The sequence below is a fragment of the Agelaius phoeniceus genome, chromosome 21 (genome assembly GCF_051311805.1).
Source record: "Agelaius phoeniceus isolate bAgePho1 chromosome 21, bAgePho1.hap1, whole genome shotgun sequence".
Classification (NCBI taxonomy): domain Eukaryota; kingdom Metazoa; phylum Chordata; class Aves; order Passeriformes; family Icteridae; genus Agelaius; species Agelaius phoeniceus.
The window spans coordinates 7,350,054-7,375,360 of NC_135285.1; the positions used below are offsets into that span (position 1 = coordinate 7,350,054).

The following is a 25,307-nucleotide window of genomic DNA, read 5'->3' on the forward strand; positions in this document are numbered from 1 at the left end:
TCCTACTCAGAAAAGAACAACAGGCTCAACCAACAGGTCTTCACCTCATTACACCTTATCAAGTACTAAAACAATTTCCCCAATGTAATTTTACTGCTCTGGGGGAAGATTTTTAAAACATCTTCAACAGAAGGTTTGTACCAACTTCTCCATCTCATTTTTTCTTCTTCTTTCCTTCATGACACAGGTTCACGATTTTTCAGGATGTATTAAAATTGTATTTTAGATACAAAATCTTTACTTAAAAAAAAGGTAATATTGTTATTCAGGGGTTTGCATCTGAATGTGCAGAGCCAGCCAGTCCCATCAGATGCTCTCAAAGGCTGTCAACACTATAAATCAGTATTTTTATTTTAATGTAGAAGAGTTATTTTTTTCGCAAACATGCCAGATTAATACTACAAAAGTCAAAACAAATCTACTTCATGAACATCAGCAATGACTAAAGTTAATTCAAAATATTACACTTCAAATGAAGCCTTGTTATGAACATGCAGGAAAAAAACTAGAATAAAGGAATAGAGATATTAGCTGAAAAATCTCTGCTATTTTGCCAGTAAATGTACACATAAATCCTTTAGTCCCTATTAGAGAAACAATGCCTGGGACATGCAGAAGACACCTTTGAAGCCAGTTAGAAAATACTGTTTAGAAAGGCCTAATTATCTATGCAAAACACTCACTGAGAAGTTTCATGCTAAAACATCAGGTTGACAATGTAGAAATAATTCAGGAACCATTTTTGTAGATAAATGGTCTTGTACCATCTCTTTGATTCACATAAAGGCCCCCCAAAAGACAGCAATATAGGAATGTAATTCATTATAAATGCCTTTCAATTCCACACTGGACAGATGGCTTCACTCTCTAATGTGACCTCTCTTTTTGATTTTTTTTTATTTTTACTGGATTAGATCCAGCAATCCAGTGTTAGTGTGATGTTTAACAGCTTAGACAAGACTTAAATAGCATTTTTCCCACACAGTGTTTCACTTGCATGCTGTTCTTTTTTTCCACCCAATACAACAATTTAAAAATTAGAAATATAGGCATTAATAATAATAATTTTCTTTTGGAATAAAGAAAATTTTGCTAAGTGATCTTGGGAAGATGGAGATAAAGAGAAAAGGGGTTAAAATACACATTTGTAACATGAAAGAAGTTAATCTTTCCTATACACTTAGCAGAAAACACCACACATAAGACAAAAATAAACTCTACAATTCTGTCAAATCTGGATTCATGATATTTTGGAGAGCAACAGGGGAAACTCTCCACACATCCTCTCACTAGCACAGTATTTACTTGCTCACAGATTTTTTTTTTTGGCTTTCAGTTAATATTTTCAACCCAGTTAATAATTTCTTTTCACATGTGTGATATTTCAGAAGCATGAGCTGGCCCTGCTGCACATGTTGGGTTGGTTGATGGAGGCATCAGGGGACAGCGTTTGCCTGCACTCATTCCAAGACCTATGGAACAGCTATTTTTGGCAGAACCAAGACTCAATATACAACTTAAACATTTTAGCAGCAGCAGAATTTAAAATATTATAAACTTACAAAGTAATTCAATAGTTTTCAGGCAGGCTGTCTGGAAAAATAGTATATTTTAACACATAGAGAGTAATCACAGTTCTAGTGTGATTTATCCATCATGGAATTTAAGTTTTAATTTGATTCAGCTACCTGCTAGGCAAGTCTCTGCAGGTAGCAAATTCAAGTTGATAGAAAGCTTTTCAGAAGCATCAATTAACAACAGTTATTAAAACAGTGACCTCTGCCAGCTCTGGTGAGATGACACTTCCTGCTTGGATAGGCAATGAAGAGCGTGAAAAGAAATCCAACACCACTCACGCTGAGAGAGCGACTTCACGTCTCAGGACTAAATCAGACAGCTGGCACCATCCCTGACATCTGTACAACAATCCTGGAAGTCTCTGCCTCCTCTCCCAGATTCTACAGGTTCTGTTGGCTTTTTTTTTTTATTGTTAACACAGGCTCTTGCTTTTCATTTCTGCAGAACCTCTATAAAATGCTCACGGTTTCCTGGCTCCAGTACTAAATTCTCTTGTTTTGAGCAACTTCTCCAGCTATGAGTTTCCTTGCCAGGCTGTTTTCTCATACAGTTGTTAACACCGTCCTCTTGTCCTTTCTAACAAACTGCTTCAGCAGTTTCCTCTCTCTTCTCACCCAATTTCCAAGTTTCTCATGGTGGAAGATTCCAGCCAGGATCCTCTTGGCTCATCTTTCTCTTCCCTTCTCATCTGCACATTGACTTGGTCTCTGCTACTCCTGCAATGCCTCTGTTCTTCCTGCTGTAAAATCTTTATTCATGACACATCAGAAAGGAAAAATGGTCTTTCAAATAACTAACTGACTTCTAGCTACCAGGAGGTGAGGTGAGAGCAAAAGGAGCAAATCTGAGTTGGGCACATTTCTTCAGTCTTGGGGCTAAACCACAGAATGAGCAGAGTTTCAGCACTGGAGAGTAGGAATCCACAGGTGTGGGAAGAAGCCAGGATGTGTGGGCTGTAAGCAACTGATTTGCTGATATACCTTGAACAAAGATCCTAAGGAACAAATTTGCTAAAATTTTTGCCCAACCCCACTCCCCTCCACCTTCAGAGGGGTGGAAGCACTGAAAGATCCAAACCTGAGATAAGGCAGACTTCCATTGATTCTTAAAAATCCTCCTGTTTTCAACTTTGCTATGGATGTTATTTTGGTCATAGAGGAATTATGCTTTATTACTGAGTGGATGCAAAAGATTAAGTTAAGTGCTTAAATAGTCTAGCAGTGTTTACACATAAACACAGGGTGGTCTGCTGCAAAAGCATATGCACACAGAGCTGTATCAAACACTCACCATCTGCACTTCTCACTCACAAAAGGCCAAACCTGGTACAGCACTTAAGGACACATGTGGAATCGTTTGGACAGCTCTCCAGAAGCCAAGACAGAGTGTTTAAGGGTTGGATTTACAAAGACATTTAGAAACCTGAGGCTGTGATTCAACAATTTTCAGGCTTCAGCAGCAATAGTGACATAAGGCACTGACACATCCCCTCCTGCACAGCATTCAGCCCCCTCAGCTGTGCTGTGCTGGAGGAGCTGGAGCTCACAACTGAAAAAAAAAGCATTGGTTTAAATCTAAACCAGTTTCATGATCCAACTCCCTGTGTGGCTGCACACACAATTCCTGGCACTGCACATCATGGGCTAGGACTGCTGCACACTGGGGTCGTTCTATTACAACAATAAAATATTGGTTTATGGTAAAATGTTGTTACTTAGGAGGCATTGTTTATACAGCAAACACAATTCAGAATTCCTCAGTGCCACCGTGAGCCCACTGCTAAGAGATGTGGTGCAGACCTGCCTGGAATGCCCTCAAAGGTCTGAGCTGACAGTGATGGCACAAATGAACACAGGTTCTCCTGCTGAAAGCCTCTGGAATGCAAACCTGCTGCTGAATCAGTCTCTGGGCATCTGCACATTTACATTAAATATGAACAAACAGCTCTGTAACACACTCTGTAACACACTTTATCAGGGCATACTTTGTTTTTTAATACAGAGCAAAACGACATCTCTTCACAATGCTGAATTCCAGTGCACCAGCTTAAAAAGTATAACTTTAATAAGGAAAACTTTAAGTTACAAATAGAGACCTTGCAGTCCAATTCCCAGGGCTATTTTATTATAGTATTGAAATAGCTTTCTTTGTACTTGTGTGGAATGCTCTTCAAAATGCCTTTAATTCACAGCAGTAATCATGAGAGGAATATGGATATTAGAATGTGTGAAAACTGGTTAACAAAACAAGCATGCATCTACTTTACAGTCATCACCAGGATCCTGCCTGAGCCTGCACTGGTCTGTGCTTTATGAAAAAGAAAAGCATTAACTCCTTTATCCACACCTTGAGAAGAAAACCAGCCCTCCCATAACCATTCAGCATCAGTGGTAAAATCGTTTCAGAGCCAAAATCCCACAGCACAAATGCACTGTTTATATTTGCACTTCATGACATTGCACCACAACAATAATAATACTGTTCTTATTAACAAGAAATGCTAAAAGGAGTAATTTTCAGGGTAATAATCAGAATTATTACATTAGATGGTTCTTCAATTATTCCTAACTTTTCAAGCAATTTGTGCCCCACACATCAGCCTAAATTTGCACGTGGCACAAACATTTCCATACAGCAGAGCTGTGCTAGAACTCCTCAGGAGAAACTCAACCCAGAGTCCTTTAAAAAGGAAAAAACAACATTTGCACACACACAGACCTGTCTCACGGTGTTCCAAAGCTGGATAATGCCCCCACCCTCTCAGGGCTCACCTGGGGTTGCAGGGTCAGTGCTGGGAGGTGAAATCTCCTCTCCTGCACTCCCAGTCCTGCAGGGAGGGACAGGGGTTCAGCTGATGCTGACTGCAGTAAACACCAGACCCTGCTTTGACAAGGGCCTCAAAGGAAGGCACAGAGTTCAGTCCTGCCTCGAGGAAATGTGAGGAGGGGCTGGGATGGTTTCTTGCTCAGCCAGATTCCCAGGGGAAGTGAGTGGGGCTGTTTCCCATCTGGGAAAGGCCCCACTGTGTGCACTGACCCCCTGTGGGACCCTGACACCATGCACCACTCCCCACTGTCACTGAACTTGAGTTCAGCCTTCTCAAGCCAGAATTCATTATTTTATAACATGTTATTTTCAGCTCTGCTATTGAAGATTTACTGCAACAGCAAAGCCTTCTCACTCTCTTTCTTTGTGCTTTATTTCTCCCTCAACAGAGCAGAAATTACAGTACTTACCTCCTTTTATGAACAGCAACAGATGATGCATGATACCTATTATTTATTCTATACTTATGGGAAGCAGAGAGATTTTACCTTTGGGTGCAGTGAGTGATGAACAGGAAACACAGGATGCTGTGCCCAGTCAGACCTTTTCACACCCTGGGCTTGACCATGACAGGCACTGCTGGCAGGAAGAGATCTCACTGATCACTTCTCTTAGGCACTCCCTGAACTTATTGAAGGCATCACAAATTCCAGAGGCTGGGAGGAAGGGAAGATTAGGGATCCAACTCTCTGGAGAGCAGAACAGACCGTTTCATACACAGGACTAAAAATACACAGAATTAGCATGGGAAGACTCAAATTTTAGGACTCATCAATAGAGTTCAAACAGCCACTCCAAAAAAATCATCCACTTCAAGGTCTAGAGCTTTTGTTAAAATTATAAATTGTGGTAGAAACAGGCAAGTCTTAATATCACTAGTTCTAAGGGTACTTCAGATACTTGATATCAGCCTTTAAGGATCCTTAAGATCAATTTGTTCCGTAATTAAGAGGGAAGCAAAGGTGAAGAAAAAAGCAGAAAAGATGAGGTATAAAAGTTGCACAGCCTACTGCAATTTATTACACAAGCTTCTACCCATTTCAACTTTTGTGATCACTTAGTTTAAGTTTTCTTGAGGGAATTTCATAATTAGTCCTGGTTTTTAGCTCTTCAGAATGATGATCTGACCAAGTACTTCGATCTGCCTGTGATACTACAGAGATAAAAATCTATCTTACAACTCAGAGTTTTATCAAAAGACTCCTTCAAGGTCATCTTCACACTTCAGTAGAAAAACTGGAGATAACAAGAACAATTAGGCATTTATAAACTCAAGACTCTCCCAGTACAAACATTTAGGAGAGAGAAGCCCTTCAAAACACTATTTTATAAAAAAAAATGCTTTCATCACTTCTTCCTCCAGCATGACAAGCTGTTCCTTAGGTTGAGATTTTTTATAGGGCTTATGGAAATTAATTGCGTGGCTTCCGCTGAAAGTCAGCATGGGGGAGGAGGGCGAACTCCCTGGAGGAAACTCTCTGAGAAAAACTCTCCTTGAACAAGAAAGTTGGTTAAAGAAAAGGGCTCCTCATGGCTGTAACTGCTGGGCTTGGTGAGCACAGTGCTCAGACATGGCAGCAAAGTGACAGCAGAAATTCACTGCTCATTTCCCCACTCCTGTAATCAGATTCCCTCTCATTTGTTATTTCCACTCACACAAGGATCACGTGCAGCCCCAGCAGAGATCACACAGGTTTTAAGTTCACTGTGGCTTTTGAAATGTTGGAGCCTCTGAGCTGGAGTTTAAAGTCTTTCATGGGGCTGAGAGCTGGACTAAAGCCAAGTAAGTACCAGAGTAAGAAATAAGAAATTCAGAAGTGTAGTCCTGTAGCTGCATTGCTTGATTTCAACTGCAGAGCTTCACTAAAAAATAAAACCTAAGCTAGCATTAATGCCAAATATATCTAAAGTAGAATAAGCCCTGCAAAATTACCATGTCTGGTGCAATCTAGGAGAAAAGCTCAGCCTACTAAAAATAATATGATTCTGTTTATGTAGGCAGACTAAGAGAGGAAAGTGCCCAAGTGAAATCCAAGGAATGAAGATCTCCCAAGGTAAGCACAAATATTATCATTAACACTGCCTAGCTTAGCTTCAAATACATTTCCCAATCCTCTTCATGAATATCGAGCTCAAAACTTGTGAAGAGCAAATTCCTTTAAGGCACATCAAGTTGGTTATTCAAAGTAAAGAAATTCCAAGTTGTCAGATAATTTCTAATAGTAAATAGATACAGATTAAAAAAAAAAAAAAAAAAACAAACAAGGACAGTCTATGCATCCACAGTCCCTTATTTAAAAAAAAGGAAAACTAAATCCTGTCCACTGTAATGTGACTGAGTGGTACAAAATAATCCACCTGTCCCAGGGTCTGTACTTGGCCAAAAGCCAGGGTTTGTACTCTGCCAAACATCTCCAAAGTGCTGCTAGAGAAGGGCCAATAAAACATTTCTTGCAGACCCTGCAGACAACATGAGCCTGCTGAACCCTTTCTGATCAGCAGCCCCAGTGTCTGGCCTGTCTGTCAATGCCAGTGGCTCTCAGCAGGGAGTGGTTTATTATTCTAATAAGATGCTCCAGTGAAGAGAGGGTCAGCTCTGAATCACTGCCATGAGAAGATTTAATTAGATTTTTACACTGACTAAAGACATTCCCTGCACACACACTAAATTTTAAATATGGAGATAAATGACAGTGTCTTTTAAAGCAAGGTTACTTTTGTTTTCTTTCTGTTTCAAACTCCCTATTTTTCCTTTTCTTGAGATAGCTGTTTACATTACACATTTATAGTGTCCAAGCTGAAAGGTTTTTGTGAAAGAGTTCAATAATTTTCTGATTAAAACTCTCTGGGCAAACCTGAACTATTCCACCCAACACAGAGCTCTAAAATTTCCTGGGGAAAGCTCTGAAAACCCATACCCAATTAAAAATTAGAAAAACCCAACAAAACACCTCAAATTTCTTCACCAGGAAGTAAAACCTGCAGAACAGATTGATATTGAATACATGCACATTATATACCAATGCATTATTGTTATTAATATGCTGTTTTAATTAAAAATATACTGGATAAAGAGGAGAAAGAGGCTCAGCTGTATCTGATCCACACAGCAGCAAACTACCTGTATGAGGAGCCAGAATGTTCATTAAGTGTAACCTCACATCAAAGATTTTTCTAAAAGCCACCAGAGGAAGGCTGAAGTCAAGCACGAGGGCCAGAGCTATTAGGGCAGTTTCAATCATTAGGAAACCATTATCTCCAATCCATGCTGCTACCAGGATCCAGGTTCACCCAGTAACATGACAGCAAATTATATGATTAATTAGCTCCCACATAGCTACTGTGAGTCAACCAGTTGAAACTGATGCCCTACAGAAAGAGATAAAATATCACCCAATGGTAGCTGCTGGCTGCACAGACCTTCCTGCAGTTACAGCCCAAACATCAGTCAGTTTGCAGATGTTTAAGGGAGCTCCCCAGCCATGCTCACTTTGTATTCACTACCCAGTGCACAACATGCATTTCTGTATTTGATTTCTCTTTCAGCATTTAATTATTTTCACTTTTTTGCCTAATTGCCATCATCAAGTTTCCTGTAGATTCAAAACATGAATTACACTGGCATTCTTCTAATGGCACCTATTCTTAAGAGCACTTCATAGGCATTTTTAAAAAGAAGACAAAATATTTGCCTCCTTTGGCAATTTGGTAAAAGAAACAATGAGACAAACACAACACTACAACTCTGAAAAGGATGATGGGAAAGCTGCAAGAGAATGCTTAACTGAGAACAAAACAAATGAAATTACATCCACCACTGAGAACTTCCCTGCTCTGACTGGTGTCCTGCACCCCATCCTACCAGCTCAGTCAAGTGGTGAGAAGTCAGCAACAGCAAAAATAAAAACCAAACCCAGGAAACAAAACAAATCTCTTATTTTGTTCTTTTCAAGGGTTTAAAGAAAACCCCAAAGGACATGTGTGTACAAACATCACCCAGTATTTCAGCAGTTAGTGCTCCCTGACACCTGGAGAGGCTCTGCTCACTCAGAGCTGAACTTTCCTCAGTACATCCTCTCCTTCACGCTCAGGAGAAGGAATGAACTATTTTTTTAGGAACTGAAAACACCAGGAGTCAACAGTGGAGACCTTATGTGAGAGAAAACAACTTCATCCTTGAAACTCTCCAAAATAAACTAGAGCAGGTTGAGAGATAAAGAAATGTTTGAAACAACCTGAAAATCTAAGGACCATCCAATAACCAGGTTCTCTGTGTACTTTCCTCCCACCAGCATTTTAAGATATCTTGAGAATTTCAGCAGAATGTATTTGAGAGATTTGCAAAATGCAGACCTTTAAGATCCAGTATTTATTTACTGACACTTTAACAAAGCAAGTAATACAAAAGCAAACTGTTCACTGGAATGAAGAGTTTTGTGGTGGAGGGTAATGCCTAAGACACCAAAAATTAACTGGCTTTAATACATACCAGCACAGAAAGAGATGATTCAATCATGGCACTGCTGAGAGATGCAAAAGAGCAGGACAGAAAGAAGGACATTACAACACTCAGGCTTCAGTATCAGAATCTTTATCCCTATTGATGACTTAATAAAAAACTGAGGGAAGACAGCAATTGTAGAACAACAAAAAGAAATTAGTAGCAGCAGATAATATTTTAGTTGTACTAGCAAAAATTATAATTGATTTTCTGTCTGTGGTGTTAAAGTTGCTATCTTTGCTCTGAAAATAAATTTTAATTTTAAAAGCAGAATCACATGTTAAAATAGTTCTACCTGGCATTTTCTGTCCACAGGCTCATTTTACAAGAGGGATACAGGAGCCACCATTGCTCTGTCATGTCAAGAAATCCATTTCACTTCCCTAGGAATACCTAAGATTAGAAAGCATTAAATTTGCCTATCATCTGTTATGCTGTAAAATCAGCTTGCTGAAGAAGAAACCTTTTGTTTAAATGAAGAGCAACTTTCAAACTAGAAAAGATCATGGAAGCATCAACATAGAAACTGTTTTTAAGCCAAATTTCAGATTTAAAAAAAATCATGCAACTATTACTTTAAATGCCAAGAACTCCTCCTTGTAGCACTCCCTTCAATTAACTCAGCTTCTCACTGTGGGATTTTTAAGCAGGCTACAATAATCTACATTATTACTTAATGTAATTTCTTCAAAAATATGTTTTCTCCTTCCATCAGCACTGCCCTCAAACTGTCCTTCCCAAGGGTTCACAAGAAGTGGGCTCAGCTCTTTTCAAGACCTGTCTACATGGCACACACAGATCTGTCATGAGCAAAGGCATCATCTTTGCTGAGCAACTGTCAAAATGCAAAAGCCAAAATGAAAGAAGGTTCTGCATGTAAAATAGGGAAGTAGAAAAGCCTGGGTTTGGCTCCAGGGGAGCTCAGCTTTACAGGGCTATTTTGGACACAGATATTACATTCTGACTTAAAACACACCAAAACCACAGAGTATTTTTTTGCCACTCCTAGAGCACATTTGATTTTAATACCAAACACTGAATACAACAATCAGCAAAAGAGTTCAACAATTTGAGGCCACAGGAGTTTAAGCAGCTTGACACAGACTGACAGGCTCCAGCCAGGCTTGTGTGGAATTATTTCATGTGCTGGCACTTAGCCTTCCATCACTGAAATGAGCACCTAAAGGCAAGAACACAAAGGATACAGGATAATACATCACCACTCATTCATCACAACAAATGCTGGCAGTGGATATTGAGAGCTTCCTATCAGGCCTTGCAAGTAGGAATTATCTGGTCATTCCTTCATTCTCACAATGAGTCATTCCCAGAGTCTGGATTTTAAAAAATATTACGTGGTCTTGAACAAGCAAAAATAAAAGGTAGAAGTCCAGACTCTCTCCCTGGATGAAGGCAGCTGCTTTGTGGTTAATTCCTTCTTGCTCCATTCACTCCCAGCATTCCTGCACAGCTTCCAGATGATAAAATTCTCACCATTCCCATGGGGAAACTGAGGCACAGAACAACTCAACAAAACAGTAATTTGCTCTGCAAGAAGTTATTTAGGAGTCTGTATCTTGAAGTGCTTTCAAACACACATGGCACAGAATGAAAAGGCTGAACACATTCCACAATCACATTTTGTGAGGGATGGAGTCAAAGCATTACAGGCAACAGTGGAGCATAATGATCATACACAGAATACAATTTTTATTTCATTTCATTCCAGGTAAGCTCAGCAAATGTTAAATAAGTGATTCACTACGTTACCATCAACTCTGTGCCAAACTTTCCTTCCCAAAACTGAGTTTCAAAGAACAATCTTAAGGAACACTAAAGCATAAATTTAATTTCAATGCAAAACTTGCTGCATGGAGGTGCTTTTGGTTGCTAAAATTAGAGAGCTTACAACAGGATTTCCCTGGCCATGACTCACAGACAATAAAGACACAGTGTGTAGCCACAGAAAAGAGCCAACCCAAGTCTCCAATGTTAACAAGGTCTCCCCTGTGCAGTTTTCTCCCTGTGTTAGCCATGCAAAGGTAAAAATCAGATAATGATGATGAGGTGAATGTATGTCAATTAGCAATGTGTATCACACTATTAATACATTTATTTTCACAATAACATACACATACTGCTCAGTAACATCAGTGAAATTGAAAGGGTGATGTTACTCCTGTGCAGGTAAAACCTACACAGCACAGAGCAAGTGCCTTCCAAAATTAACCCATCAAGAATGGAAATAACAGTAAAGCAGCATCTGTAAAGAGATGAAAACTGAGTCATTTTACCCAGTGAAACTTCTAATGGTTCCATTTTATTTATTTTTTCCCACTGTGTGTTGGGAAAATGGGACTAGAAAATAAGTACCAAAATACTTCAAATCATTTTAAGTGAGGATTATATTTAGAGGAGAAAACCATGAAGTCATCAGCTGGAATTTGCTACCCCAAGCTTTTTTCATTTAACTCATCCATAGGATTCCTTGTAAACACAAGAATACCCAGAGAATGCCCTAAAGTGAAATTAAAAAGTAATAACAGTTCTTTTTAACAGCAGGTAAAGAAAGCAGAGCAAAGCAGTTCTCTGTAGTTAGAAAGGACAGCCAGGGATCCTCTCAGACCCTGCGTGTCAGGAGCATGGTCCCAGGGATGGGAACAGCCCCCTGAGCTCCCAGGCACCTCCATGGTGCAGTTCATCACTCAGGAGAACCTTCCTCTTTGTAGAGTTACTGCTGAAATACTTTAATTGTCTTTATTTCCAGGTAAGATTTGCATTTTTGGAGTCTTTTACTGTGATACACTCCTAGAGCTTCCCTCTCCTCAAGGGTACAGGGGTCCCCTTTGAAAGCACTTTTATCACCCTGCCAGTGTAGCTGTTCAGTTTTCCTCTCAAATAGACAAAGGTTATTTTATAGAGATGCAGAAATAAAGTTATTAATTAAAACATTCTCCATGGGCTTATACCACCCTACACAATGCAATTATACAATCAAGCTGGTCTGGCTAAGCCACCAAAATATAAAGACCTTTTCATTCCACCTTATTCCAGCTCTGCTCCTCCTCTCTGACAAGGGAATATACAACCAATGCAGATGGAAACACTTGCTGTAATACATTTTTGAATTTGGCAAGAGGCAGTTTTAATTTATTCTTTTCAGACTGACTGTCTGCTGCAGTAAAGCAGCCTTGAATCCCCATCCCCCAAATAGCAAAGCTAAAAAAAAAGGAAATGGGGGGGGAGTTAAATCAGTCTTATTAGAAAATTACAGCTTTAGCAAAAGCTTTGATATCATTATTAGGTTCATACAAATTTCCTCTCTTATCTAGTTTGTTCTTCATTGTCTTAATTAGTTCAACCACACGTAGTTTGTGTTCTTTTTCACTTTTTTTCGACACAGAAACAAGCAGTTAAACTAGTATTTGCAGTCTTTAATTACACATTAAAATCTTCATCCTCGACTTTCTTTTCTACTGAAAGTACAGGGATTCCCTACAGTGCAATATTAATATTCTGCTCTAAATGCTGCAAGGGCATCTTCTAATGGTTGGGACTGTGGAACAACTTTTAATTAATTGCCACCTTTTAATGGCACAGTTCTCACACAAACATTACCTTTAAGGCAAACATACATCAAAGAGTCAGAAATTTGCTCTTTTACGACAGAGCTGAGGTCCCCAGTAATTCTAAACTCACTGAGGGTCTTCTGCTCTGGATCTGTGCATGCTTTGGAAACAGCAGATCAACACTGCTACATGGCCCAGAGTCTCCAAAAAGATTCATCTTTTTCACTTCCCAAATCCAGTGTTCCAGTTAATCTTCCCCAAAGTAGATGGCAATGATTTCAAATTGCTGGGCTTGGTCACACAGGGCTCCACATCACACAACAATCCTGTAAGGGGGATTATTTGTGGAGCAGGACAACAAAATATCAACAGCCACCAGCCCCAGGTGCTTTTTGGCTCATGTCTCCATGACAGGCACGTGCACAGAGCTCATCACATCAGTCCTCAGTGGCTCACAAAACACTTGTAGAAAAAGCTCCATACGCAGCAAAGAAATTGTGAAATCTCAATTGCATGCACTCTCTCTCCACAGTACTTGGCTGTAAGAGCTGTTGAAAAGTGAATAAATAGAATAGATTTTTCCTCCATGTTAAAATAAAATACACTGTGAAGTTTTATCTCCTAACCAATATTTCCTGCCCAGAGCAGCTGTGGCTGCCCCTGGATCCCTGGAAGTGCCCAAGGCCAGGCTGGACAGGGCTGGGAGCAGCCTGGGGTAGTGCAAGGTGTCCCTGCCCCTGGGATGGGATCAGCTTTAAGGTCCCTTTCCCCCCAAACCATTCTGTGATTCTTTAATGCATATTTCAGTAATTTACTATGGATAAGGCAACATCCAAGATCCTTTTGTATTGTATGGATAGAAATTATTCTCCAGTTAATGAATATCATAAGGAACATTTAGTTTCAGTCAAAGTATTTCCTTTGGACAATCTATGTTGATCAATGCCTGCTGTTTTTTTGTAATTACTTTGTAAGAAAATATGCAGCTGTATATTACTTAATGGAATTAAATTAAATTCAGCATATAACTGCAGCCAAAAAAAAAAAAGCACTGATTTGGCATAACAAAACAAAGAAGATTACTGCAGAAACCCCTGCTGTCAGATATATCAACATATTAGAAGATTAAATCAAGATTAAAATGTTTAAAAGAATTGTGTTTCTAAAGATGCACAGAGCAGCAGAGCTCATGTTCTGTATCTCTGGTATCTACACAAGTTACAAAGCATCTGTAAAGTCCCAAAGTCAACAGGATACATAACCCAAGTGAAAAGCACTGAAAACAAATCAGAGAAATCAGTCAATTTAAGAGCACCTATTTTAAAATTTACCTGTTACACTGAAATAAAATTTCAGCTGGATTACCCTGGATTAGCCCTTCTCTCTTTTTTGGAGCAGAGTTGGGTAAGGTACCTTTGGCTACAAGTTGTGAGATGACCACTGTTATATCCCTGCTGTGTTACTGGATTTGATCTCACTGGAGCTGCCTAATGAAGCCCTCCATGAATTAAAACTGTACTGTGGAGTTTTTTCTTTCCAGTTACATTATACTGAGTGCTCAGCAGTAAATACCACTTAACTGAGACAGATTGCCATCACATTTAACAGCAGACCCTTTCCCCCTCATCACATTTAACAAAACAACATCCACTCACAGTGCTCTGGAACATTTGTCTCTGGCTGCTGATATGGGCAACTGGGAAGGAAAAATATCTGTCTTTAAAAGCTTAGAATTATCTCTCATCCAAATGACAAGGACTGGGTAATTCACTTGTGTCACACCTGAAATCCAGAAAGGACAATGCAACACCCAGCCTAGGGCTGTTCCTGGAAAACTGAGCTCAAGGCAGGTTAATGATGTGTCACCACCCTGGAACTGTCCCTGATTTTTGTTACACAGGTGGGTTCAGTCAAGGGAGAAGCTTCCCCAGCTTTGGGATCCCAAAATGTGGCTCCACAACCCCTGAGCACACTGAAATCAGAGTGGCAGTCAGGGGTAAATGGCACTACACTGCAACTCCCACTGAAACAGCTCCACAGAAGAGCTCTGCCACAGGAGTTCAACAGTTGACTCAAAATAAAAAGAAAACAGCACAATGATGTGATCCAAACTGTGCACAAGACATCAAATACTAAAATTAATGTTCGATTGACATGGTACACGGCTGCAAAGTAATTAAACTTATTCTTGTAAATATTATTGTCTTACAATATAAAGAACAATTTTAAATATTTTTTTTTTCTTTCATATAAAAGGGGATTAATTTGTGGAGCAAAAGGGTCACATGTTTCAGCAACATGTTCTTTTACAGTTCCTGTTGCACTGTCTGGCTAAAATCAAGCTAAAGATTTCTGTGAGAAACTTAAACATGAACAGGGATATGAAATGAGCTCCCAGTCTTGAAAGTTATTGGAAACTGATCTCTTCCTTATTAATACAATTCCCCATCATGTACAAAAAGATATCTCCATGTTCCAGAATGCAAACAGAGTTTTAATCTTTAATTATATTCTCAACCTCAGCTCTTCTGGAGAGAAGTACAGATGTGGGTCTGAGGATTATTGCTTTATTACATTATCATCTCTGTGGTATTTAATGAATATTGATACTTAATGCAGCTTTGCCAGTATAGGCAAAGAAGAATTTCAGAACTGCACAAAACTTCTGATGACTTTTCTCAAAACAGAAAATACAGCCACACACTTTGCTCTTCTACTCTTGAACACTCCAGGAGGAGGCCCAAAGCTTGGAGTCCTGATACTGAATTATTGCAATATTATTATTATTATTATTATTATTATTATTATTATTATTATTATTATTATTATTATTATATTGTAATAACAACACTGGGTGTTAAATAACCTCACCCCTACTCCTGGTGTCACACTGAACTGAATCAGATTCATCATGGAATTTGGGTTGGAAAAGACTAACACAGCAAAATTTAAACAAGTTCTCTTAAAAATTAAAAACTTATGAACATTTATTGGCTTAAGCATGTTTTGCCATTACCTTCATAAAAACCTACCTCTTTCTTACATATTGAAAATCCCTGAACTTAGGAAGCAATTAGATGCTGTTTATAAAACAAAATGCTGAAAAAATGCTTTCCTCCAAAAAACTCTTGGCAAAGGGCTCAGGATTTTTCCTTAATGCAAAAAATGATAAATTATACAAGTTAAGTTCCAAAGAATTTATTCTGGCACATCTGATGACTGGGTGTATAGTGTGTGTATATATATATATATCTACACACACACACACACATATATATATAAAGCTGTTAAAAACAGCAACTTTTTTAATACTAAAACCTTCCTTAAAAGTCAATTTGAGTATCCTGAAGAAAGCTCCTGACCAAAGCCAATGGAATCTGACAGTACTAATTATATGACAGAACCATTGAACAGATAAGACATTAATGCTGTGACAGAACAACACTTTAAGTATGCTGGTATTAAATTAAGCTCCAATAAACACAGAGTTTGGGATATCTGTACAGTTCTGTTCCAAATCCAGTTGAACAAATACCTGCTGAGCCAGGAAATTAACTTTTTAAGGAATCCACTCATTATGCAGCATCTTTAGCTAATGCAGTTCCAAAGGATGCAGAAAATATGGACTTCTTTTGAATATATCCTTCTTCTCTAGAAGAATCATCCAGATGAATCCTGAGGTGTAGAGAGCAGATCAGAGACCTCCTCCATCTCACCCAGAACAATGAGTAGAAACAGAGTATCCATCCTCAAGTCCTTGTTATCTCCTAAAAGAAAAGTTATCTCCACAGATTTTTTTTTTTGCTCATTCATCTAGAACAGTATCATGGGCAGCACTGTCTTTTCCTTTATTAAAAAAAAAAAAAAAGTAATTTTGCTGGTGTGCTCCTAGCAATAGAGTACAAATTTACAGAGATTTTTACTCAATCTATTACAGTATTTTTCCTGTCAAGTCAGGGCATACATCAAACCACAAGAGGTTTACAAGACAAGTTGAAGAGCCTTAAAACAAAGAAACTGGACTCTCTTTTACTCAAACCTCTCTGTTCATTGAGCCTGAAGTTGTCAAACAAGAACAAGACTTCCACTTGTTTATTGTTTATAGTGTGCTTATTTCTTCAAAACCACAAAGTGACAACAAATGACCCTAAAAGGCACCATAAAGGGCAAGAGTCTCAGTACCTTCTGTGGTGATCAAGTTCTTGTTCTGGCAATTTTCTTCCAGACAGAGAAGAAAGATGATCAGTCTGGGAGCACTGAGAAAGCCCCACACAACACAGCTATCAAAATCAAAAGGTTTCCAACTGAGGCCCCTAAAAATTCCTATTAAAACTGACTGACTCTTGTGTGTGCCACTGAACTGCACTGCAAGAATACAGAGAGCATCCTGGGCTTCCTCTTTTCCTCCTTCCCCAGCTCACAGTGGCTCACTGCTGTTGTTTTCCAGCTGGACAGTGAGACACCAGATTCCCTGGGATCCCAGCAGGGTGGTCTGTGGCTCTGATTTTTTAAGATTTTCTAAGCCTTCTGATGTTGACATTTTTGTAGCGAACTTTCTGCCACACTTTCTGTAAATAACTCATTGTTTTGCATTCTTTTATGGAGGAAGAGAAATTTGATAGACTGTTGGTTTGTCCACTGTCATTGGAGAGGTGGAACTGTCACCCTCCAATCCACTGTCACTTTTAGAAAACTATAAATGTTAGAGTTAGAAAATAAACCTCCCTTTTATTCTTCACCTTGAGAACAGCAGTGTGCGCTCGTGTTCTTTCGTGTCCTACAGTGACAGTGGTCCAGCAGCAGGAATTACCCTGTGGACTCCCTGCTCTCAGCACTCCCCAGAGAATTCTGCTGCTGCAGGGTCTCAGAGACAACTTCCTAACTGCAAAATAATACCAGATTAATTAACTGCATCAATTCCTACATTTCAAAAGGAAAAGAAAAGCCGCGCCATCGTTTCCTATTGTCTTTATTTATTGATTCCCAAGCAGGAGCAACCACCCTGGTTTTCAGCAGAGCTGCACACAGACACTTCCCCAGGCATTGAGAGGAGCTGACAGCTCCCAGCACTTGAGCAAACACTGCCTTGAGATTCCTGAACAGAAGGAAGGAACCCGCAGCCAGATGAGAGGCATGTGAGGGACCGCATCCATTAGCACGTACAGGGAGATGTCTTGTTAATAGAAGACAGAAGGAGGGACAAAGCAGGCAGAGAAAGCAGCCAGCAGTTGTTAGTCATTTTCTCACACAGATCATTTGGCTGGGAATGAGACACACATCAATCCAGGCTTCCTTTCTGCGCTTTCAGAGCCAGGGAAAACCAATACTGAAAAGCAAAACCCAACGCCAAAAGGCCTCTCTTCAAAACTGCTCAGCACCCTTGCAAGTCCTCAAATAAACAGGGAGAAAATGCAGATTCTCTTCGTAGCACTTGCATAGGGCAGAGAACTTCCATTTTCAAAACCACCTTTTGGATTCAAAATTGCTGCTCTGTCTCAGATATTTACTAGTGAAGAATGAGAGGCTCTCACCTCCAAACCACAGCACGTCAGAAGACAGCCTAAGGTTGGGGAGAAAAAGGGGTGAGGACCTGCCAAGAATCACTTTTGCCATCACCAAAACCTTTTCTCCAGCTCCTGCAGTGAGCATAAAATAGGAAGAAATGGCTGAGCCTCCTAGACAGGCTTGGGTTTGCTTTGCTTGATTGGCATTTTGGAGGGGAAAGAAGAAAAGCAGAGCAGGGATAGAGACTGAAGGCTCAAGTGAACAGTGAATTGAACAAAACTTGATTTTTCTGCTTTTATGAGATGAAACACCATTTAGGAAGTTTTAGTTTGTGGAATACAACCCAAGTCTCACCCCAGCAGCACAGACCAAAGACCTGGATGAACAAGAAAACTGCTCAGCTTGCACCACTGCCATGGAGAAGGTGAAGTGCAATAGCAAAAGTTACTCATGCAGTTTCTTCAGGGAACAGGACCATAAATAAACAGATAGTAACCTGCCCTCTAATAACACCTGTAACTCAAATACAGACATGTTTACTAGTAAACTAGCCATGTGCAAAATCTGCATAAGAATAAATTACTTTTAGGAGATTCTTTGCCCAAATCATCACCTCTGATACCTCCTGAGCAAGTGTTTCCTGCATTCCTTTGCTGGCAGAGAGGATTTACTGCAGTGTTGATATTCACTCCAACCTGCTCTCCTGAAATGACATTTTGGCATACAGCTGGTTTCAACTATTCTGTTTAAGAAAAGCTCAAGATAATATAGCTGCTCTGAACAACATTTAATAAACACTTGACTCATTGTTACTCAGCCCAATGACTTGTCACTGAACTTAATTTTAATAGCATACATCAAAGCAAAAATAGACCAAGAAATAGTTATCCTTTTCTTGATGAATTAATAAAGCTTAAAAAAAAATCCTTGAATGTCATGGGAATATTAGGATGCAGGATGCCCTTTCAAGGAGATCTGTAGTTTTGCATCTGGATGTTTTCTTCTTTTGCATTTTTTGCATTTTATAAAGAATGAAGGGGAAAAAAAAAACCCCACTGCATGATTCATCACTATTTGCATGAAACTACAGCAAAATCAAGATATTAAAATCCATTTGTCACACCTTTTTTTTTTTTTCCTCTAAATACTTTTCATAAGCCTATTTCAATAAGTCTTTTCATAATCTCCTTCTGTCCTGTGCTGGAAACAAGATGCTGAGCCCAACAGGTATTTGATTTGCCTTAATATCACTATTATTCTCTTAAGACACTGAGATAGCAAAGAAGTACAAATATGGAAAGGTCAAAGAGGAGCCAGAGAGGAGGCAACCAGTGACAGATAAAGGGCCAGCTCAGCAGAAACACATTTTCCCAGTGAATAATGCTGGAAGTGGTAATAAGATACTGAAACATAATTCAACTACTGCTTAAAGTTTAGCTACCACACTAAAATTTCAGTCTATCTGCAGATCCTAGGTAAATGCACCACTGAAGGAAAATCATCTACAGATAACAAGACATATAATACTTTTAAATATGTATATTATGTAACTCACATTAAGATTTATATACCTGCAGCTGTTGAGGAACAGATTTTTTCTATGCAAAAGTACAAGTTAGCTCTTTATATGTATTTCTAGTAACTAGAGATGCCATGATTAAGAAATAAAAGAAAAAAACAACAAAATACTTTAAGACCCCTGAAAAATCTGTGTTAACTGATATACCAGTACTCCAGTTTATAGACTTCCTGGAGAAGGAAATCCATTTGAAGCTCCAGATAGCCAAACAAAGAAGGAAAACTAACCAGCCACTTTGTCACAAGATACCCCTGCTCCATCCCACATATCAGAGAAACAACATCTGGTTTTCAAACTACTGCTGGAGCCCCCTTCAAACCATTCTCCTTTGGCTGATATATTGGTAAAACAATAGAGCATTTTATGGATTCTTGAATTACCAGCACTTTAAAGTTAATATACAAGGGGGAAGCTCTATTGACTCTGATTTTTTTAACATTTCCTGTAAGAAGAAACCCTCTAAACGTTGACCTGTGAAATCTGGTAACAGGGATTTTTATTATTACAGCTACAAGGGTTTTGGTAGCACAGTGTTTATACATCAGTGACTCTTGTTTTGTGAAGAAAAGAAGGCAGTTTCCACAAACTACAAGGATGCTCAGCACAATGAACAATTGCTTAGCACTTCATTTTCTACATAATAATCATTTTCTTACAGGTAACTAAATATATTTCAGGCGTTTTATTAATTTATAAGCTTCGTTGTGCACATCTCCGTGTTTCTGGCATCACTACACACAGGCTGCTCAAAGTGTTGATACTCTCTGTCCTCAAACAGTTTCTAAGTGTCCTCATAATTGCCTGTCACCTGTAAAAGAGGTTTAGATCCGATGCAAAATTAACATATGGTGAACAGATGGACTCAGAACAGACGTTTGCCGAGAAAGTACTCACACCAAAGACTTTTTGGCTTCAGTCTTTTAGGACCTTCAGAAAAGTCCTGCTTGAAGCTCCAAGTCATAACAATCAGGTGAGCATCATTCCTCAGTGACAAGCTCGTGCTGCAAAAAGTTTTTTAATGACCTGCTACAAAGAGAACGCGTACGGAACAAAAACGCGAGCGCGAGGTCGCTTATTACGACGATTAAAAATTAAACCAAAAAACCAAGAAGTTAATAAGAAATATTCCACACCCCCAGCATGGAAACTCTTCCAAATATTCCCATTACTTACTGAGGAGGCAGGACAAGAGTTGTTGGCTGGGCTTTGGGTCTGCGCTTTGCAGAGACTCCCATCTGGTTGGCCGAACGTTTCAGAGACTGCTGATTCAAAAGGCCAGATGCCAGCCCAGCATGGTACTGCAACTGGGTAAGAAAAAAACATATATATATATTAAAATACACAGCACTGCAGTACTCTGTCTGTGTCAGACCTCTGCTACCTGTGGCACCTGATTCAAATTACAGCCAGTCAGGAAGTTGGCGTGTGGTATTTCGGATATATTGCTTGGTGGAAGACAATAGGGACAAAAGCACATGGAAAAAGTCTGCTGTGAAATGGGTATGAGGAGCAAGTTGTACATTAGGGCAAGTAAGATGGTGAATCAAGGACTTCCTCTCAAGTCTACCTCTCTTGAAACTTGGGCTTGCTTTTAAACATTGAAACTGTTTTTCCTCTCTAGGGACTAAACATTCTCACTTTAGGAAGAAGATAAGAGGAAGACAGATGCAACCCTTTCACAATATAAACCAGCTTTTTAGAAATAACACTCATCTTTTTTTTCCTTAAACATAAAACCACAAAACATTTGCAAAGGAGTTTCTATCACTGTAAAGAAAAATCTTGTTTTTAAAATACCTGCTTGCACATCTCCATAGCACTGCAGAACAATTCACATTCAGCAGCTTTCTCCTCAAAAGCTTCTCTTTTCCTTTGCCAATAAAAGACAAATTTTTGAAGGACACAACATGAATCTGCAGGATTTTGAGTGCACTCCCACAGCTCTCAGATTTAAGAACAGCTACAGGCTCTGCCTGTCCTGCAACCACCTCCAAGTGCAACAGGTTCTCCTCTGAACACTTTCAATTACATTCTGAGTTTCCCATTTTTGAACTGGAATGGGGAGGAAGATTTATTGTCAGACAAATGTGATTTCCTGCATCATTCCAGTACCTGGATCTGTGTGTTCATTACATTGTCTGAAGATTTGTTCTGAAAAAGATGAATTGTTTCACAGTTAACCCCTCTAACCCCATGGTCTGCACATAAAAAATGGGTTATGGTCAGGAAAGAATGATTTTAAAATGTTCAGAAAACGAAATGGTCTTAGACCAAGCTGTTCTACAGGGACTGAGTGAAAAAGAGGGATGAAAAGCTTGGAATGATGTACTCAAAACCACCTGAACAGGAGGGGAGCAACCTCCTGAGCCAGTCTGACTCAGATGTCACTGCTCAGCACATCCAGAAGGATTTTTAAGCTGCTGTGCCACATGAGCTCAGCCTGGCACAACATGAAGACACATCACATTCCTAATGGGAAGGGAGCTGTGCTCTGCCAGGGAAGGGGGGGATTTTACTGTCCCAACCAATGGATTCTGCTCAAATTTGTTTTTCTCTGACAGTTTTCTGAAATGAAAAAAAATCAATGAGAGCGATGGAGGGTCTCTGTTTGAAAGGCCATGTTTCAGTGTCAGGGCTTAGTTTTCAATCTTCACTACCTGAATGTGCAGGGAGTGCAATATGCAGGGAATTAAAGGCAAAGACAGCTCTGGCAGAAGAGCCCATTGACTCCAGGAATATGCTTTTCCTTTTCCTTCCTGCATCTTTCTGTGCTGGTGCCACCATCCACTGATGTGCCCTGTGCAGGTATTTCAGGTAAACAACATTATCTGGACACTTGTCAGAGATGGAGGTAATCACTGGTACTAATCAGAGATGGATTTTAAAGGTAACCTCTTAAAAACATTTCATAACCTCCCAGATAGTGACATTTAGTGGTCAGGCATTAAAAAAACAACCAAAAAGCTACTAAAGGAATAAAAAAGAAACAGATTCTAAACCAAAATGTTGTCCTTCAAGGCTGTCTCCGAAGTGATTAAGTTGTTTTTATTAATTATAAGTATTTCTTCATAATCTACCTTTGCTCTTAGGAATGCAGGTCCAACTGTCAAAACCTGTAAGGGCCATTAAATATTTACCAAACCATCTTTATAATGGGAGAAAAGGTCAAAGTTAATAAAACTGACAGGCAGCTTCTGTCCAGCTTGATTTATACATTATTAAAGCATCACACACTGTACTGCACAGTGCTCTCCTTTTTGGGGACAGGGGGTGTTCACTGAAGGGACCAGGAAATTGTTTCTTAATGATTTTTCTGAGGAGCAGAAGCAAGACTGAAAATAGTGCCAGAGCAGGACCACAGGTATCACAACTATGGCCAGGAGATTGATGGTCTGATGGATAATACAGGAGCCACTCAGTTCCCTTTTCTTCTTACAAAATCAACACCTCTGTCTGCCAGCATCCACCATGAGAGAAATGTCAGCTAAAAACACACCAACCCCCCCAGCAAATTTTTGCTTACTAACAAGAGAATGCCATTTCCAAACACCTTCTCTCCACTTTAGGGAAAAGTGCTGAAATGCACTGTCAGAGGATGCTGTGGGTGCTAAAAGGCTCAGGCAGGGAGGCTGAGATGAACTCATGGGACACAAATCCTGTTTGGGGTAATGAACACACAGAAGATCAAGGAGTCCTGAATCCAGGGAATGCTGGTGGCTGTAAGAACATTGGGGAGAAGGTTGTGGGCACATGGAGACAGGAGGTGACAGAGCCTTGGGTTGTGTTCCAGCAGCTCTGGGGAGTCTGAGACCCCACGGCCAAAAATCGCGGAAACGCTGATGGTCAAACCTGCCCTGCCTAGGGCATCCCAACAACACTCCCAACAACACTCCCAACAACACTCCCAACAACATTCCCCCTGCTCCTGGCCCCTGTGCCCAGCTCCACCAGCACAGTGGTGAATACTCACTGAAATGAGCACTGCTGCAGCACCAGGCAAACAGAACAACATTCCAAACAACATTCCCCTATCAGCTGCAAAGGAATTCCCCATCACTACTGCAAGCACCCACGTTCTCCAGCTTTGGGGAATTCCACCTGCCTTGTGTGAGGTTAAGCTTTCCCTAATGAAATATTTTTCTGTATAATATCAATAAGATTGATCCATTTTCCCCAATACATGCAGATGAAACAGAAAATCTATTTCACAAAACCAAGAAATCAAAACCAGCAACAACAAAAATAAATTTACAACATTTAGCAGCCAGGATATACCCCAGTGCCAACTTGTACAGGTTTATGATGAATCTCATGATAGCTGATATTTTTCTAAAAACTGCAGTTCCAAGTAGATGTGTGAATTCTACTTAGGAATGTAGGAAAGGTACTGAAAGTAACACTTCAATACATACAAATGCTTTACATGAAGCTAAATAGAAACAGAACTTGGATTACTTTAAATTAGTTTTTAAAGATTAATTGTTTTTCTACGTTAATGGCCACATAGCTAGATTTTGTAGAACAAAATGCTATCACTAATATTTCACATTTTCAGTGCTCCTGAGTATATGAAAACTATATTTCTGTATTAACAGCTCTTAATCTTCCTCACTAAGTGAAAAGCATCAACAGTGAAAGCACTTGGGAGTCACTTTTCTCACAGCTGTGATTGTAAGGAGGGCAATTTCTTCATCCACATAAGATGCCTTTGGCTTTCAAAGGAACTATTTAAACAAAAAAAAAAGGTGTATTAAAGAATTACAGATCTGATTTAGCACTGAAAGCATTAACATTTTTAAAGAATTAATCACATATCTTTTCCTTACTCTACTCTAGTGACCCTTACCAGAAATAAGGTAACACATCTCCTAAAACAATGAAAATAATCAAAAAGAACCTCTACATCCCCCCAAATCCTGTCTTGTTCAGATGATCTTTAAGATTTGGAGCAGACAGAAAACTTCTGCTACAGCCAGAAAAGGCCCCTTTGTTCAGCTGAGAAGCACTGACCATTTTGTGACAGGTTTCCATCTTAGCCTGTAGGGTTACTTTGCAGTGAATGTTATGAAACCACAAAGATGGGCACAGTGCTCATTTAAAACTTTGAAAACTAAAGCTTCATCATTAGAATCAAGCTGGGTCTAGAGGTCTTTAGTTTGCATAATTCATGGGCTGGAGATTTTGCATGTGCTGACTGCTGCCCAAACAAGTGAGTACACTGCACTTACTGACAAGGCCATCCAAAGTTGCAAAAATTGTTTGAAAGAAAGTAAAAATCAGGGGGAAAAACCAATCAATTGGAGCATTAGCAACTGATCACATCAGCTACAGCTGCACATTACATTTTGCTATTAATTAAAGCCTTCTAAGCACCAACACTTTAAAAAGTGAAGTCAGAAGAATAATTTTCTTTGTAATCACATCACCCTGTTATTTATTATTCCATTCTTATGTAAATCCTTAGTGATCATATATATAAGCAGAAAAACGTTTTCTCAGGTCCAGATCATGTAAAGTTTATGTCCATTCCTCCAAGGAATGCCTTCCAGAGAGGTGGCTGACAGATCCTCACCCCCTGTGGCATTTTCTGAGTTCACTGTAATCCTGGTGATGCACATTTGCCTCCTTTAGGATGCACAGTGCTCTGCCCCTCATCATTAAACAACTTCTCCTTTGCAGATGAAAAGGGATTTGTTTATTATGATAAAACTCTACTTGCTCTTTTGAAAGAGCAACCAGCAAGCAAGCA

The 25,307-nt window shown here is 39.5% G+C and overlaps 1 protein-coding gene across 1 annotated transcript in view; it reads right to left on the bottom strand.

Moving 5' to 3' along the window:
* The window catches only part of MED27 (mediator complex subunit 27), an 84,997-nt gene that overhangs the window by 31,749 nt on the left and 27,941 nt on the right, over positions 1-25,307 (bottom strand). Inside the window, exon 3 of the mRNA XM_054646218.2 lies at positions 20,732-20,862. Coding sequence (XP_054502193.1) covers positions 20,732-20,862 — 131 coding nt within the window. The remainder of the gene's footprint in view (positions 1-20,731; positions 20,863-25,307) is intronic.